Genomic DNA, 13679 nt, shown 5'->3' on the forward strand with positions numbered 1-13679 from the left:
CTGAGGGAGCGTAGTCTTTGCACATTGGCTCTTGGCTCCACCCTGCTAGGCTGCATGGCATCGTCCTGAGTCACCATCTGCTCACAATAGGAGTAAACCCTGAGATGTCACTAAAAGACACCTGCATGCAGGCTGGACACTGGCTCAGGTGTAGTCGCCCATATTCCTTGGAGATGGGCACTGTCTTCAACCTCATGTAACAGATGAGGGAATTGAGGCTCAGTGGCCAAGGCCACAGAAGTGACTGAACTGAGATCTCTCTGACTCAGAGGGCCCCCCTCTCTCACCACATCATGCTGCCTGGACACCGGCCTATTCTTTATCTTCATAGTGTTGCACCAGCACCCTCCTCAGAACCTGTCTTGCCTGTGTTTGACAGTCACCAGGAAGAGACCTATCTGGGCCTTCCAAGCACACAGTGAAGAGGCAAAGAGCAGGAGAAAGCACTGGGGCACTTTTGCTATCACCGGCAGCAAGGACAATTTGAGTGGGGATCTGAGTATGGCTCCTCTCTTTCCTTGGGCGCACCAGTGGCCTTCCAAGTAGCACTGCTTTCCTCCCACAGCAGCTTCCAAATGTGCAGAGAACATTAGCAGCCTAATTCACCCCCTCTTTCTTACAATCCAGGCCCTAGGCAGAGCTGCTGTCACTGAGCACATATTCCATCAGCTTCTCACATGTTGTGGCTCTGAGAAATCACTTAGTGTTCCCAAGAAGATAAAAGCACCATCATTCACACATATTTAGTTACTAAGCTTGCTGCTTTTTTGTCTCTTCATTCGATTTCTCAACTGTTAGCGTTTCAGGTGTTTATTCAGCTCTTTGTCAATGCTTCTGCTTTTGTGAGGTCTTTGTTGTAAGGGAAGACAGCTCCTTCAGACTTCAGAGGCTTTCTGTGTTGTTTCCTTAGACTCTAGAGTGTCTGGATTGTTATTTTTCACAAAACCATTTTTTGTAATGTGTTTTCCAGTCTGGGCTCTGCAGACCTGAGACCAACAATGCAGCAAAACCATGATACTGGTGAGGTGGCCAAAGTATGCCTCCTCCCCAAGCTCCCTGTGATCTGTTCCAAGATCCAGCTTGTCAGTTTGTTGAGGCAGGAAGTATACAGACCCACATACTCACTCTGAGAGGCATATTTCTTTATGGCGAAACTAAACAAGTGATATCCCAAATAATAGATAGAATCCAGGCACATCCACCTTTCACATACACTCCAATCTTTATGCTGCAATCTGCTCCCCAGAACCCAGTGGGGAGTTCTCTTTTCCATCTTCTAAATGGCCTTTACTGAAGAAATCAAAGCAAAGAGGATGGACAACTTGCCAATGCCTATTTCTTCTATTCTTGTGTCTGATAAACCTCAGTTTAATGAATGATTTGTCCTTGATCCATTTTGTCCACTCTCTTCCAAATGTTCCTCAATTTCTGTTTTCGTAGGTGATCACATTGCTTCCCTCTGGATCCCACCTCGTTGGCCATCATCAGCATACAGTATGTGTTCTCTCCCTTGCTTCCTTATGTGTGTCCTCATCTCCCTGGCTGTGCAGGGAGAGTTGTCTCTCTTATAGAAAGATGTCCTGTGTTCCCCTTCACCACCAGTGGCCGGAGGCCATCTGGCCCCTTGTAGTCTGGGCTGGGTATGGGCTGTGGGAACTGTGTGCCTTCCTCTCCAGATATAGGGTTCTGCCTGACAACTGCTCTTATCCATTGTGCATCTCATCTTCATCCTCCTGAGTATTCTTTTCCTGAGTGATAGCACTAAATATACTTATCTCCAGTACTTTCTAATGCATGGGGCAGAGCAGGGAGAGTAGACACTACCAGGGACATAGTAACTTGGAGAAAGCTTATTATCTCCATGAAGCGAAAGAACTCTATGGAAGGTAGCAAGGAGGTATCTCATACTCATCACAAAACATACACACACACACACACATTTCCTCCACATACTGAAAGAAGGGAGGCTTTCTATGTCCATCTTTTCTATTAGGTTGGGGCAAATGTAATTGTAGTTTTTCCATTTTAATGAAATCAAATATAAATAGATATCCTATCAAGGGAACCAGCCCCCAGTATTTCAACGTAGGTTCTTTCTATTTTCCATAAGCGTCGGCCGGCTGAGAAACAAAGGGAAAGAGTACAAAGAGAGGAATTTTACAGCTGGGCCTCCGGGGGTGACATCACATATCGGTAGGACTGTGATGCCCATCTGCGCCGCAAAACCAGCAGGTTTTTATTGAGGATTTCAAAAGGGGAGGGGGTGCAAGAACAGGGAGTAGGTCACAAGATCACATGCTTCAAAGGGCAAAAAGGAGAATAAAGATCACATGCTTCTGAGGCCAGTAAAGATCACAAGGCAAAGGGCAAAGCAAAGACCACAAGGCAAAGGGCAAAATCAAAAACTCCTGATAAGGGTCTATGTTCAGCTTTGCATGTATTGTCTTGATAAACATCTTAAACAACAGAAAACAGGGTTTGAGAGCAGAGAACTGGTCTGACCTCAAATTTACCAGGGTGGGGTTTCTTCCCCACCCTAATAAGCCTGAGAATACTGCAGGAAACCAGGGCATATTTCAGTCCTTATCTCAACCGCATAAGACAGACACTTCCAGAGTGGCTGTTTGTAGACCTCCCCCCAGGAATGCATTACTTTCCCAGGGTCTTAATTATTAATATTCCTTGCTAAGAAAAGAATTCAGCGATATCTTCCCTACTTGCAGGTCCGTTTATAGGCTCTCAGCAAGAAGAAAAATATGGCTCTATTCTACCCAACCCCGCAGGCAGTCAGACCTTATGGTTGTCTTCCCTTGTTCCCTGAAAATCGCTGTTATTCTGTTCTTTTTCAAGGTGCACTGATTTCATATTGTTCAAACACACGTTTTACAATCAATTTGTACAGTTAACGCAATCATCACAGTGGTCCTGAAGTGATGTACATCCTCAGCTTACAAAGATAACAGGATTAAGAGATTAAAATAAAGACAGGTGTAAGAAATTATGAAAGTATTATTAGGGAAGTGATAAACATCCATGAAATCTTCACAATTTATGTTCCTCTGCCGCGGCTCCAGCTGGTCCCTCCTTTCAGGGCCCCTCACTTCCTGCAACAATATCCTCTGTGCCATCCATGTTAAATAGAACTTTTGGCCATTTCTCCAACCATTTCAGGCTTTCTGGTGGCAAAACTGGCTTTTGAAGATATCAAGTTGTGCAGCATGCACATAACAGAAGGGAAGTTAGGTCTGTATGAGGACATGAGGTTTTTTTGGTTTATGAGACAGAGTCTTGCTCTGTCACCCAGGCTGCAGTACAGTGGCACCATCTCAGCTCACTGCAACTTCTGCCTCCCAGGTTAAAGCAATTCTCCTGCCTCAGCCTCCCAAGTAGCTAGGACTACAGGTGTGCATCAACATGCCTGGCTAAATTTTGTATTTTTAGCAGAGATGGGGTTTCCCCATGTTACCCAGCCGGTCTCCAACTCCTGGCCTCAAGTGATCCACCCGCCTCAGCATTCCAAAGTGCTAGGATTATAGGCATAAGCCACTATGCCAGGCAGGACATGAAGTCTTTAAGAACAGGCAGGCAGTCACACTGCTCTCCCTGAAGGTCCCTGTCACTCTAGGAAGTGCCCTGGAGGTGAGGACGAAGGCTAAAGTGTCCCTGCACATCTGCAGTGCTCATCTGGTTCTGCTTCCACAGGAAGCCTTTATAATCCTAATGCACACTGAGAGCTTCAGAGTAAACCTTTGCTTTTCTACCCTCTGAGGCCTAGGTCTACAGAAACCCTGCTCAGGCTGAGCATGCCAGTACTCAAGAGTGGGCCATGAGCATTCCTGCCAGTGCCAGAGCAGAGACCCCCTTCTTCAAGGGATGACCATTGTATGATGTCACCCAGCCTCTGAAATCTAGTGAAGCTTCCCCCTGCATAAAAAGACTCAGTACCCAGACATGGCCCAAACCCTCTTTGACTAATAAGAGCCAGTTTCCCACATCTCTTTTCCTAAACCATCTTGAGCCTTTATTTTGATGCCCAGATGAAGCCCCAGCCATGGTTTCCATGCTGGTTAAATCTCAGATCTGCCACTTTCCAGCTGTGTGACCTTGGAGAAGTTACATCAGTGTCTGAGCCCCAGTGTCCTCATCCGTAAATGGAGATGACAACTCCCATCTCACTGAGTTTCTTGGAGGAGTCAGTAAGATGACTTTTGTGAGAGGCTGACACAATCCTGGTCTATGGAAGCACTCAATGCATTTGCTTCTTTGTATCTTCATCCTTTCACCCTTCCTCCTGAGGGGCTCCTCTGCATTGAGGGAGACTGTGAGCAGGATCTCACCTATTCCAGCCAAATAGGGTTTGAGGGGCACATTTTCTATTACTAGTAAATATATGCCATGGAATGTTCTTAAATACAAAATGTGGAAGGGCTGCAATTCTGGCTGCACCTATGAAAGGATTTTCCTCAACACCATTTGACTACCAATCTCTGGCTTATCATTTTACATGAGAAACAGTAAAGCTCTTTAATTGATGGATCCAGAAACTGAAGAACCCTTAATTCCTGAGGTTTGCCTTGAAAAGGCAACCAACTTTAACTAGGTCCCTTTAATTTTGTGTCAGCCTGAAAGCTTGCAGTGGAAGAACACTTCTGAATTTCTTATTCAGTAAGAATGACAGATACCTAGGTGTCTGTTTTGTTATGTTTTTTTTTTTTCATGAGAACTAGTTTGGGACAAAGTTTTTGTCTTGTTTTGTTTTTCCAACTCAAAGTGAAAGCAGCATTATTGAGTCTCATGGAAAGGGATATGTGTGTGTATGTGTGTATATACATAGTATATATATTTTATATAATCTCAAAAATATTTTTTGAGATATATATTATATATATATATGAAATATATATATATATATATATTTTTTTTTTTTTTTTTTTGAGATGGAGTCTTGCTCTGTTGTCCAGGCTGGATTGCAGTGGCATGATCTCAGCTCACTGCAACCTCTGCCTCCCAGGTTCAAGCAATTCTGCCTGCCTCAGCCTCATGAGTTGCTGGGATTACAGGCACCCACCACCATGCCCAGCTAACTTTTGTATTTTTAGTAGAGACAGGGTTTCACCATGTTGGCCAGGCTGGTCTTGAACTCCTGACCTCAGGTGATCCACCCACCTCGGCCTCCCAAAGTGCTGGGATTACAGGCGTGAGCCACCGCACCTAGCTTGAAAGGGATATGTTTTTATAATCTAGATAACTTACTTTATTGTCTAGACTATATCCATGAGAAATTCAGTGCTGCAGTTTAACCACTAGTAGGATAAGACCCAGGCTTCTCTGAGAAGGATCAGCAGGAAGCAGCAACAGTCAACTCTTTAGCCTGAAATTAGATCACGACTCAAACCACAGAGCCAGTTGGCCCATGAGCCCAAGGGCTGAGGAGGGGCAACGCTGGCCTGAATGAGCTAAACCCAGTGTTATCCTAGAGAGTCTTTTGGGTTCAAGTGAAGTCTTGGAATCACAGGCCAGGAAGCATCTCTGTGGCAAGCTCTTCACGGTTAAAGGGATGGAAAGAACCATAATTGATGATAACGAGTCAATCCTCCAGCTCTTTGCATCCAGTTCACTTACTTTTTATTTGCAAGATGCTTTTCCACAGCCTATGTAGCAAAGCTAGGAACAGAATCAGGTCCCTACAGGTCTCTTCAAACTGGAAAATGCTGCCTCTGTCCTCTTGATCTGCAGGTGTGAGCAGGTGAGAAGGCCACAGGAAGGGAGCACCAAGGAGCAGGGAAATCCCTTCCTCTCTACCACACTGCTCATCTCTTGGAAGATTCAGAAGTCTCGGCTGCCCGAGTATTTTTAAATACTGTGATTTCGCAGGAACCCTGGACCAACTAGCTGACAAAATCCAAAGTTCACCTCCTGCAGTCTTTCCTACACTTGGCTCTATTCTTGGTGTATCTTAAGTGTTTATTCATGCCTCGCCTGCTTAACGAATTCAGTATTTGCATAATGAACGGAACTTGAGGGCCAAATCCTTCTCCAGTGTGACTCCGGCAGCACAGTGTCAGGCCTGTGGGAAGTGGTATCTCTGTAAAACCCCAGAGGCCCAGCTGTGTCTGCTTCTGCTTCTGGTAGGAATTTTCCAAGGTACAGTGGACTTATCCTCCAAGCCTGGTCCTAACTTCTGTACCCAGCGGATCTCCTCTCATGAAGCACACACTGCTCACTGTGACCTCCGAGGGAGGCAGCTCCACCCAGGCAGGCCTGCTAAGTCTTCCCCAGCCCTCCATCCTTGAAACAGAACTGAGGTCCAGGAAAGATGATATGACTGAGTAGGGCAGAGCCAGGCCAAGGCCCCTGGAGCAGAGACATGGATCCAGGATTTCCGCCAGTCCCCACTCCACCCTTTCTCTCTGTCTCTCCCTTTCTGCTTGGCTCAGTTTCCTGCCACTGAGAAGTATCCCAGGTTCAGGTGGATATTGTGTCCCGTAGGGGAGGCTAAACAGAGACTGACCAGGTACCCGCACTGTGCAGGGTACCCCTCCAGAGTGAGGCGCCAGGCATGGGAGGGTCGCCGTGGTTGCTGAGGCTCTTCAAGGGACGGAGGGGTCCTGCTACACCATGCAGGCTGCCTCTGCAGTAGGCCCGCCCTGTCTGATCCCTTCCTTGCTTGGCATTTCAGAAAATCATGAAACGGCTCATAAAAAGATATGTCCTGAAAGCCCAGGTGGACAGAGAAAATGACGAAGTCAATGAAGGTAAGTGACTGGATTTCCACCCGCGTGGTGATTTAAAACAACACAGGTTCTGCAGGTTTCACCGGCCTATGGCCACGGTGTTGTCAGGGCACTGTGCTCCTTTCCAGAGGCTCCAGGGAGGCTCGGTCTCCTTGCTCATTCAGTTGTCAGCAGAGTGCATTTCCACGGGGCTGCAGGCCTGTCCCCATTTCCTTGCTGGCCTGAGCTCCAACTGGGCTGCCCTGAGCTCCAGCACTTGGTTTGTGCATACAGCCCCACCACCTCAGAGCTGGCAGCAGGCATCAGGCACTCTCACACTTCATTTGCCCTGCCTCATCTTCCGTTGTCCCATCTCTGACCCCACTCCTCTACCTTCCTCCTCCACCTTTTTTTTTTCTTTGAGATGGAGTCTTGCTCTCTCGCCCAGGCTGAAGTGCAATGGCACAATCTCTGCTCACTGCAACCTCCCCCTCCCGGGTTCAAGCAATTCTCCTGACTCAGCCTCCTGATTAGCTGGGATCACAGGTGCATGCCACCATGCCCAGCTAATTTTTGTTTTTTTTTTAGTAGAGATGGGATTTTACCACGTTGGTCAGGCTGGTCTCAAACTCTTGACCTTGTGATCCGCCTGCCTCGGCCTCCCAAAGTATTGGGATTACAGGCATGAGCTACTGAGCCCCGGCCCCTCCTCCACTTTTAAGGACTCATGTGATTGAATTGGTTCCACCAAGATAATCCAGAATAATCTCCTTCTGTTAAGGGCAGCTGATCAGCAACCTGAATTCTATTTGCCACCTCAGTTCCCCTTTGAGGGGGAACATGACTACCCACAGGCAGAACACCAAGGATCAGGACAGGGACATCTTGGGAGTGGGGGCCTTGAGCAACCTTATGCCTCTTGAGTACAGGATGGTTCAGAATTCCAATGTTGTACTTCATTCCGTGGTGCACATCCACTGAGAAGATGCACACTGCCTTTAGGGTCTGCTGCCACTTGCTTCTAACTGGCCCTGTCTAGTCTCAGTTAGAGGTTCTCAGCATCTAACTGCCAGCCGTGTTTCTCACAGTGTTCCCCACCTCAGAACTAGCTGTTAAAACTACAGACCCCAGACCCCACCCAGACCTAATGAATCAGCATCTCTGGAGTGGAGCCTGGGATCTGCTTTTGGAAAACTGCACTAGGGGTCTCTGATGCACAATGAGGCTTACCAACCATCTTATTTTCACTGTTTGGGTTGTTTTCCAGTCCATTTTAAGCAGTTACTCTTAGATGAAAAGCAAATTACTTTATACCAGGTAATTAATGAGATACCTATGATAAATATTTGCTACCTAGAAACAGCCTCATCCATGACTGAAGTTTCTGTTCTCCTCACTTGGGCCACAGGGAACTACAGAAAGAGCCTGGTCATTGGGTGACCCTCTGCTTCATCCTGGGGCACCCAGCATGCAGCTCGAAGTCAGCCATGACTGAACTGCCCCGGAGCTGACATGGTTTAGGGGTTGACAACAGTCCACCTACCTACTCGTAGGTCTCAAACAAACAATGGCCAAGTGTCATGCCAGCCAGCCTCAAGCAGTATGTAACTGATTCATGTGAACATCACTGATCATAAAAGGTGGAGGTACTCAGGTGTCATGCCATCTAACTTACACCATGAAACGGGGGCTCAGTGAAGCACCTGATAAAAATAGAGGGTGTATCCATTTGTCAAAATGGTTCAAACTGTACCTTTAAGATCTCTACCTTTTATGTATGTAGACCATACCTGAAAAATAGATGAGTAATGTTTCCACAGACAGTGGACTCCCACACGAGCCAAGTGCAGTATCTACAGTATTAGGAAAGATCCTTTTGACACCTGTTTGTGGTTAATAGAAGATTCCCACAGCCTAGACCCATTGGACTTCTAACCACAAGGTTTGCTGTGGAAATAAAAGTGAAAGTCCCTGCTAGGTGGTCCCTCATTATGGAAGGAGGAGGCGGCGGGCATTGTTGCAGCTCCTATCAGCGAGATGGTGCTGCTGCTTGTGTGGGCTGAGTGGACCCTGCTCAAGTGGCCAGCTCACTCCCAGGAGGCTGGTCAGCTCCATGGCCACCATGGCTGCATCTGCTGTGCCAAGCCATTCTCTCCAGGGTCCTGGGAGTTTCTCTTCTCTACAAATAACTATGACAGAACAAAACATAGCATCATCAAAATCAATGCTCCAGTTAATGGGATTGTTGTCCAGAGTCTTGAAATCTGCCTTTAATGACTCCAAAACAAACTTTCTAACAAGTATTTTATGAAACAGGTGCTAGACACAATTCACAGCCCTGATCCTGACTCCTCCTTCAAATCCCTAAGGGAAAGGTTTTCCTGGAACGGGAGGAGAAGGGCTTTCTATGGACCGATGAGTCCTTCAGTGGTGGAGGAGTTGGGTGGTTCTGGGTTCAAATAGAGCCCCCCTTGCCTCACCTTCAACCCTGGTGGGCTGGCCTGGGGCCCGACATTCCGCTGGAAGGATGCACATGCCCACATCCACACGGGACAAGCCCCCAGCTTCCACCTGCTCAGACTCAGCAAAATCTCCTCTGTCCTTGCAGGCGAGCTGAAGGAAATCAAGCAAGACATCTCCAGCCTGCGCTACGAGCTTCTTGAGGAAAAGTCTCAAGCTACCGGTGAGCTGGCAGACCTGATTCAACAACTCAGCGAGAAGTTTGGAAAGAACTTAAACAAAGACCACCTGAGGGTGAACAAGGGCAAAGACATTTAGCAGCCCACATCGGCATCTGTGACTTCTACCAGCATTCCAAGGCCAGGGTGGATGCTCTGGCCCCCATCCCTGGTGGGGAGGGGTCCCCGGCCCACTCCTCTAGGACATGAAGGGGATCTCCTGGCTCAGTCTCTTGCAGCATGACTGACATCTCCAGCCCGCTGGCTTGCCTAGACCCAGAACTGCTGTGAATCTAGGCGGTTGGGTAAGAAAAGCTATCACGGGAGGAGGGGAGGAACAGTTCCCTGACGAGTGTGAGACCTTTGGTCCAGCCACAGTGAAACCCATCCCTGTGGCCAGAGCAGGAAAAGGCCATCTTGGGTGCACACCTGTGCCCTCCTACTGCAGGTGGGACTGCAGCTCTGGCTGTCCTGGGAAGACAAACACCTCAACCCACAAACTCCTTCTCACTCACTCCCCGCCACTCCCCAACACATCCAAACAGAACCGGGAGGTGACCTGTGATCTATTCTTAAGTGCCAGATGAGAACACAGCCTAATAGCAAAATAGTTCTATTTGTTTATTAAAAAAAAAAAAAAAAAGAATTTAAAAATCCTAAATCAAAAACTGTACTGTAGGTAGCACTGTTTAGAAAACAACAACAAAATCCAAATGATGTATTTTTACCTTTATTAAGATTATCTTGTATTTACTATTTTTACCTAAAATGGAAAGAAATAAAATTACCTCATAATAACTTCTGTGTATACGCTGCCGGGGTCGCCCCACTCGCAGGCCCAGTCTGGAAGTGGCCTTGGGAACCTGTGGCCCAGGGACACTCTGGGAAGATAATGGGCTAGTGCGATGAGGGTTGAGTGGGGAGGACGGCACCACCCTCCCGAGAGTCATGCAGCCAGGACCCCCAGGAGCTCCAGCCTCCACCTCCAAGCGCCTCCTCCTGTGCCCAGACCTAAAGTCAGGAAGGAGGTAAAGGAAATGCAGAATAAGTGGAAAGTTTCCTCCCACCCCATTCTAGAACTTTCCTCCATGTGAAAGGAAGGGGAGGGGGCAGGAATGAGGCCTCCAAGTGTCCCCCGACCAAGGAAGAGGCTAAGTGTGAGTAGCAAGAGCAGCCACCAGAGGGCGCTGAGTCCCAAACAATGTCTGTTTGGAGCAGGTGTGCGAAGATGCCATTCATCTTCCAGAAGCTTCCAGAAGAGCCCTCTGGTCCCAAGGAAACACTCCTAGGGCTGACCAGAAGTATTCAGTGCTTGCTGTGTACCAGGCACTGTGCTCAGGGTTTTGCACACATCAGTCCACCAGATCCTCACAGCAACCCCTGTGAGGAGGGTGATGGTTACAAATTCACATGCCTTGCAGATGTCCTAGAGGGGGGGAAATAAATATATAATAGTTATATATCTATTCATGTGTGTATGTGTAAATATGTATATGTACGCATATGCAGAAAGAAGGAGCTTGTGTTCCAAGATATACAATACGTCTTTGTCTTCAGGGGCAAACTTTTTTTTTACTTAACTCTGCTGTAAGAAAACAGACGATCAGATGAGGCGATAAACAGAAGTGAGGTTGGTGCCAGCATTGATGGGAGTGACGAGGGACAATGACAGACTGCATAGCCATGCCCTGCCTAAAGCAGGCTGCAGACACTCAGCTCAGCCCATCTTTGCCATAAAGAATATAAGTCCTGTTTTGTCACATCTTCCCAACTACTGAAAAAAAAGAAAAAGTCAGCATTTTTTGGGCTCCTGGCAGCCAAGTTAGGCAGCAGAAGATGAGACATGGCTCCATACCTGGGCCTTCCCAACCCAATCTGCACCACCACCTAGTATTCAAGCAAGACAGAAACAGGCGTTTGATGGGTGTTGGGCAGAGTGCACATGCCGGGGCGCTTGACAGACATAAACTCTGACCCAGAAGGAAGACCCGTAGAGGACCATGGATGGATTTCAAAGAGGCTGCAAGTCCTAAGGTGCCCTTCAGGCTGTGTGCCTGTCTTTGCGATGGTGCATTGTTCTGGAGAGAACACCTGTAGCTTTTCGCAAGCACTCATCTATGCGCCCCCGGCAAGCCACAGATGAGGAATGACTTTACTCAGCAGCTACGTACTAAGCCCCTTGCCAAGTGCTGAGGACAGAGCCATATGTGTCCAGTGTGGCTCCCTTTTTAAACCCAGACTCTGAAAAGGGAGGCTTAAGTGCTTTGTAGGAAGAGCAATTGATTCATCTAGGGGACAAATTGCTAATGCTTCTGGAAGACTGCCTTTCAGATCCCTCATTTATCTTTATCAGAATGCTAATAAACACTTCTGAGATGCATTCTTCAATTTCTCTATCTGCCTTCAGTCAAAGACAGTTGGCAACCCCATTTTCAAACCATGGGGCACCCTTTTCCTATCAAACCTAAGTCTCAGATCTACTCCTTATAGAGATAAAGGAAAACCAGTCTCACTGATTAATTGAAAACTGGGAAAGAAAACTGGTACCATCCATTGGGGTTTTAATGCCATGTCTAGGAGGTAAAGGTAGTCCAGGAATGAATTTGTGGCTGCCAGATGGCTATGGGGAAGGGCAGAAGAGGGCCCTTTTTTGATGCAGAGCTGTTGGAGAGGCCTGGAACTGATGGCTGGCAGAGATCAGCAGCCTGGAGCAGGGAAAAGAGCTCAGTCATCTTCCAGGCACTACCAGTCTCCCTCACTTGCCCCATCTCTTGGGCCCATGCTGAATTAGCCAGGTAGGGGAAGCAGTGCTTGAAGAAGCCAAACAGGAGGGTGAGGAATGGAACCTGAGAGAGGCCCAGGGGCAGATGGGGAGAAAAAAGGGCCCAGGTCCTCCCTGGAAAGTTCACTATCACTCCCCAAGATATGCACGCTGCCAGAGGCACCCATCTGTCCCCTGCAGCTCTGCATACTTGCCATCATTCTGTCTACGACTTTAATGTATACGTTCAGTGTCTGTCTCCATTGCTCCAGGGAAGCTCCATGAGGAGGTCAGGTCTGTTCCATTCCCCACTGAGTACCAGTACAAGGACAAAGAGTAACCACTCTTGCTGAATTACTTGTAAATTACTGCAGCGCCCTTCTGGTCTCCAGTTTTATGAAGTCCCTTCAGACAGCATCACTGGGCCCTGAGAAACTCGGTGAGTTTGCAGAAACGTAAGCCATCCTCGGCTGTAGCTCAAACCATTTCCTGTCTAGTTACAGCTTGGAAGGATGCCCAGCTCCTTGTCCTAACATGGCACACTCTGATGCGGGAGTGGTAGCCCCTGTCCAGGCTTCCCGGGTAACCAGTGGTTAAGCAGTAAGTTCTCCAGTGACTTATCACCTTCCTATGGCTCCTAATAGGACTCCACAAATCATAGTGACACATCCTATGCAGAAGTCCCCAATTAGTCCTCTGAGCTATTCCTAAAAGACCATGCTCACACACTTGAGAAAGCACAGTGGCCACCTCTGCCCATCAAAGCCTATCTCCTTCCCTCCCAGCAAGGCCCAAAGACAGAACATTGGCCCACACAAGCCAGGCAGGGAGAGATTTCCCAAGGCAGGAAAGCTCTGACTAGACACCTTCATGGGGAGGCTGAGACACCCTACCCTGCTCAGGAGCATGCAGCATCTGGTTACAAATAAGCAGCCTTGAGCCCATCACTTCTCAAAGTGCCCATGACTGCATCTGTAAAGTGCAGAGTCTGAGAGCCCCAGAGGCTGACAGGCCGGAGGAGCTTCATTTGCGGAGGCAAGCAGGCATGCCTCCATGCTATGCTTATCCCAGCTCTTCCCTGCATCCCATGAAGCGTGGGAGTACTAGAGGGAAGGAGCTCCAGGAAAGACACAGAGATGTCAATCAACTTAATGATGATTTACACAGGAGTGAAGCCACTTCCCGCCGTGGTCTCCCAGGCACAGCCAGCAGGAGCTTGGCTAATGCTACCTCATCCTGGTCCTGGGAGCGGGGCCCACGTGGGCTGGATGGCATTGCGGAATGGCAGGTCCAGACGCTCACTTTGGCCCAGTATTTCACCATTGTTTCCCCAGTGCCGTCAAGCAGCTAGGACAACCCATGCCTTTTGCTTCAGGGAAGGAATGACACAGAAAGCAGGAAAAAATAAAGGTGTGCTCATTTCCCAGACCTGAGGCTTTTAAAAAGGGAGAGGTCAGATGAGGGGAGAATCAAAATTTGAAAGAAAGGATAGCTGAGGAGCATGGATTCTCCCCTACGCAGACTGGA

At 48.0% G+C, this 13679-nt stretch overlaps 1 protein-coding gene across 6 annotated transcripts in view; it reads left to right on the plus strand.

Moving 5' to 3' along the window:
• The window catches only part of TRPC7 (transient receptor potential cation channel subfamily C member 7), a 137507-nt gene extending 127318 nt beyond the window's left edge, over positions 1 to 10189 (plus strand). For 4 of the 6 annotated variants that reach the window (XM_033181136.1, XM_033181140.1, XM_033181141.1 and 1 more), the window contains 2 exons: positions 6680 to 6755; positions 9322 to 10189. In XM_033181136.1, the coding sequence (XP_033037027.1) occupies positions 6680 to 6755; positions 9322 to 9491 (246 nt within the window). In that variant the 3' untranslated portion in view covers positions 9492 to 10189. The remainder of the gene's footprint in view (positions 1 to 6679; positions 6756 to 9321) is intronic. The other 2 variants (XM_033181139.1, XM_033181137.1) reach the window with 1 other exon arrangement.
• The last annotated feature ends 3490 nt before the right edge of the window (positions 10190 to 13679 follow it).

The sequence above is a fragment of the Trachypithecus francoisi genome, unplaced genomic scaffold (assembly GCF_009764315.1).
Source record: "Trachypithecus francoisi isolate TF-2019V2 unplaced genomic scaffold, Tfra_2.0 Lachesis_group2, whole genome shotgun sequence".
Lineage (NCBI taxonomy): Eukaryota > Metazoa > Chordata > Mammalia > Primates > Cercopithecidae > Trachypithecus > Trachypithecus francoisi.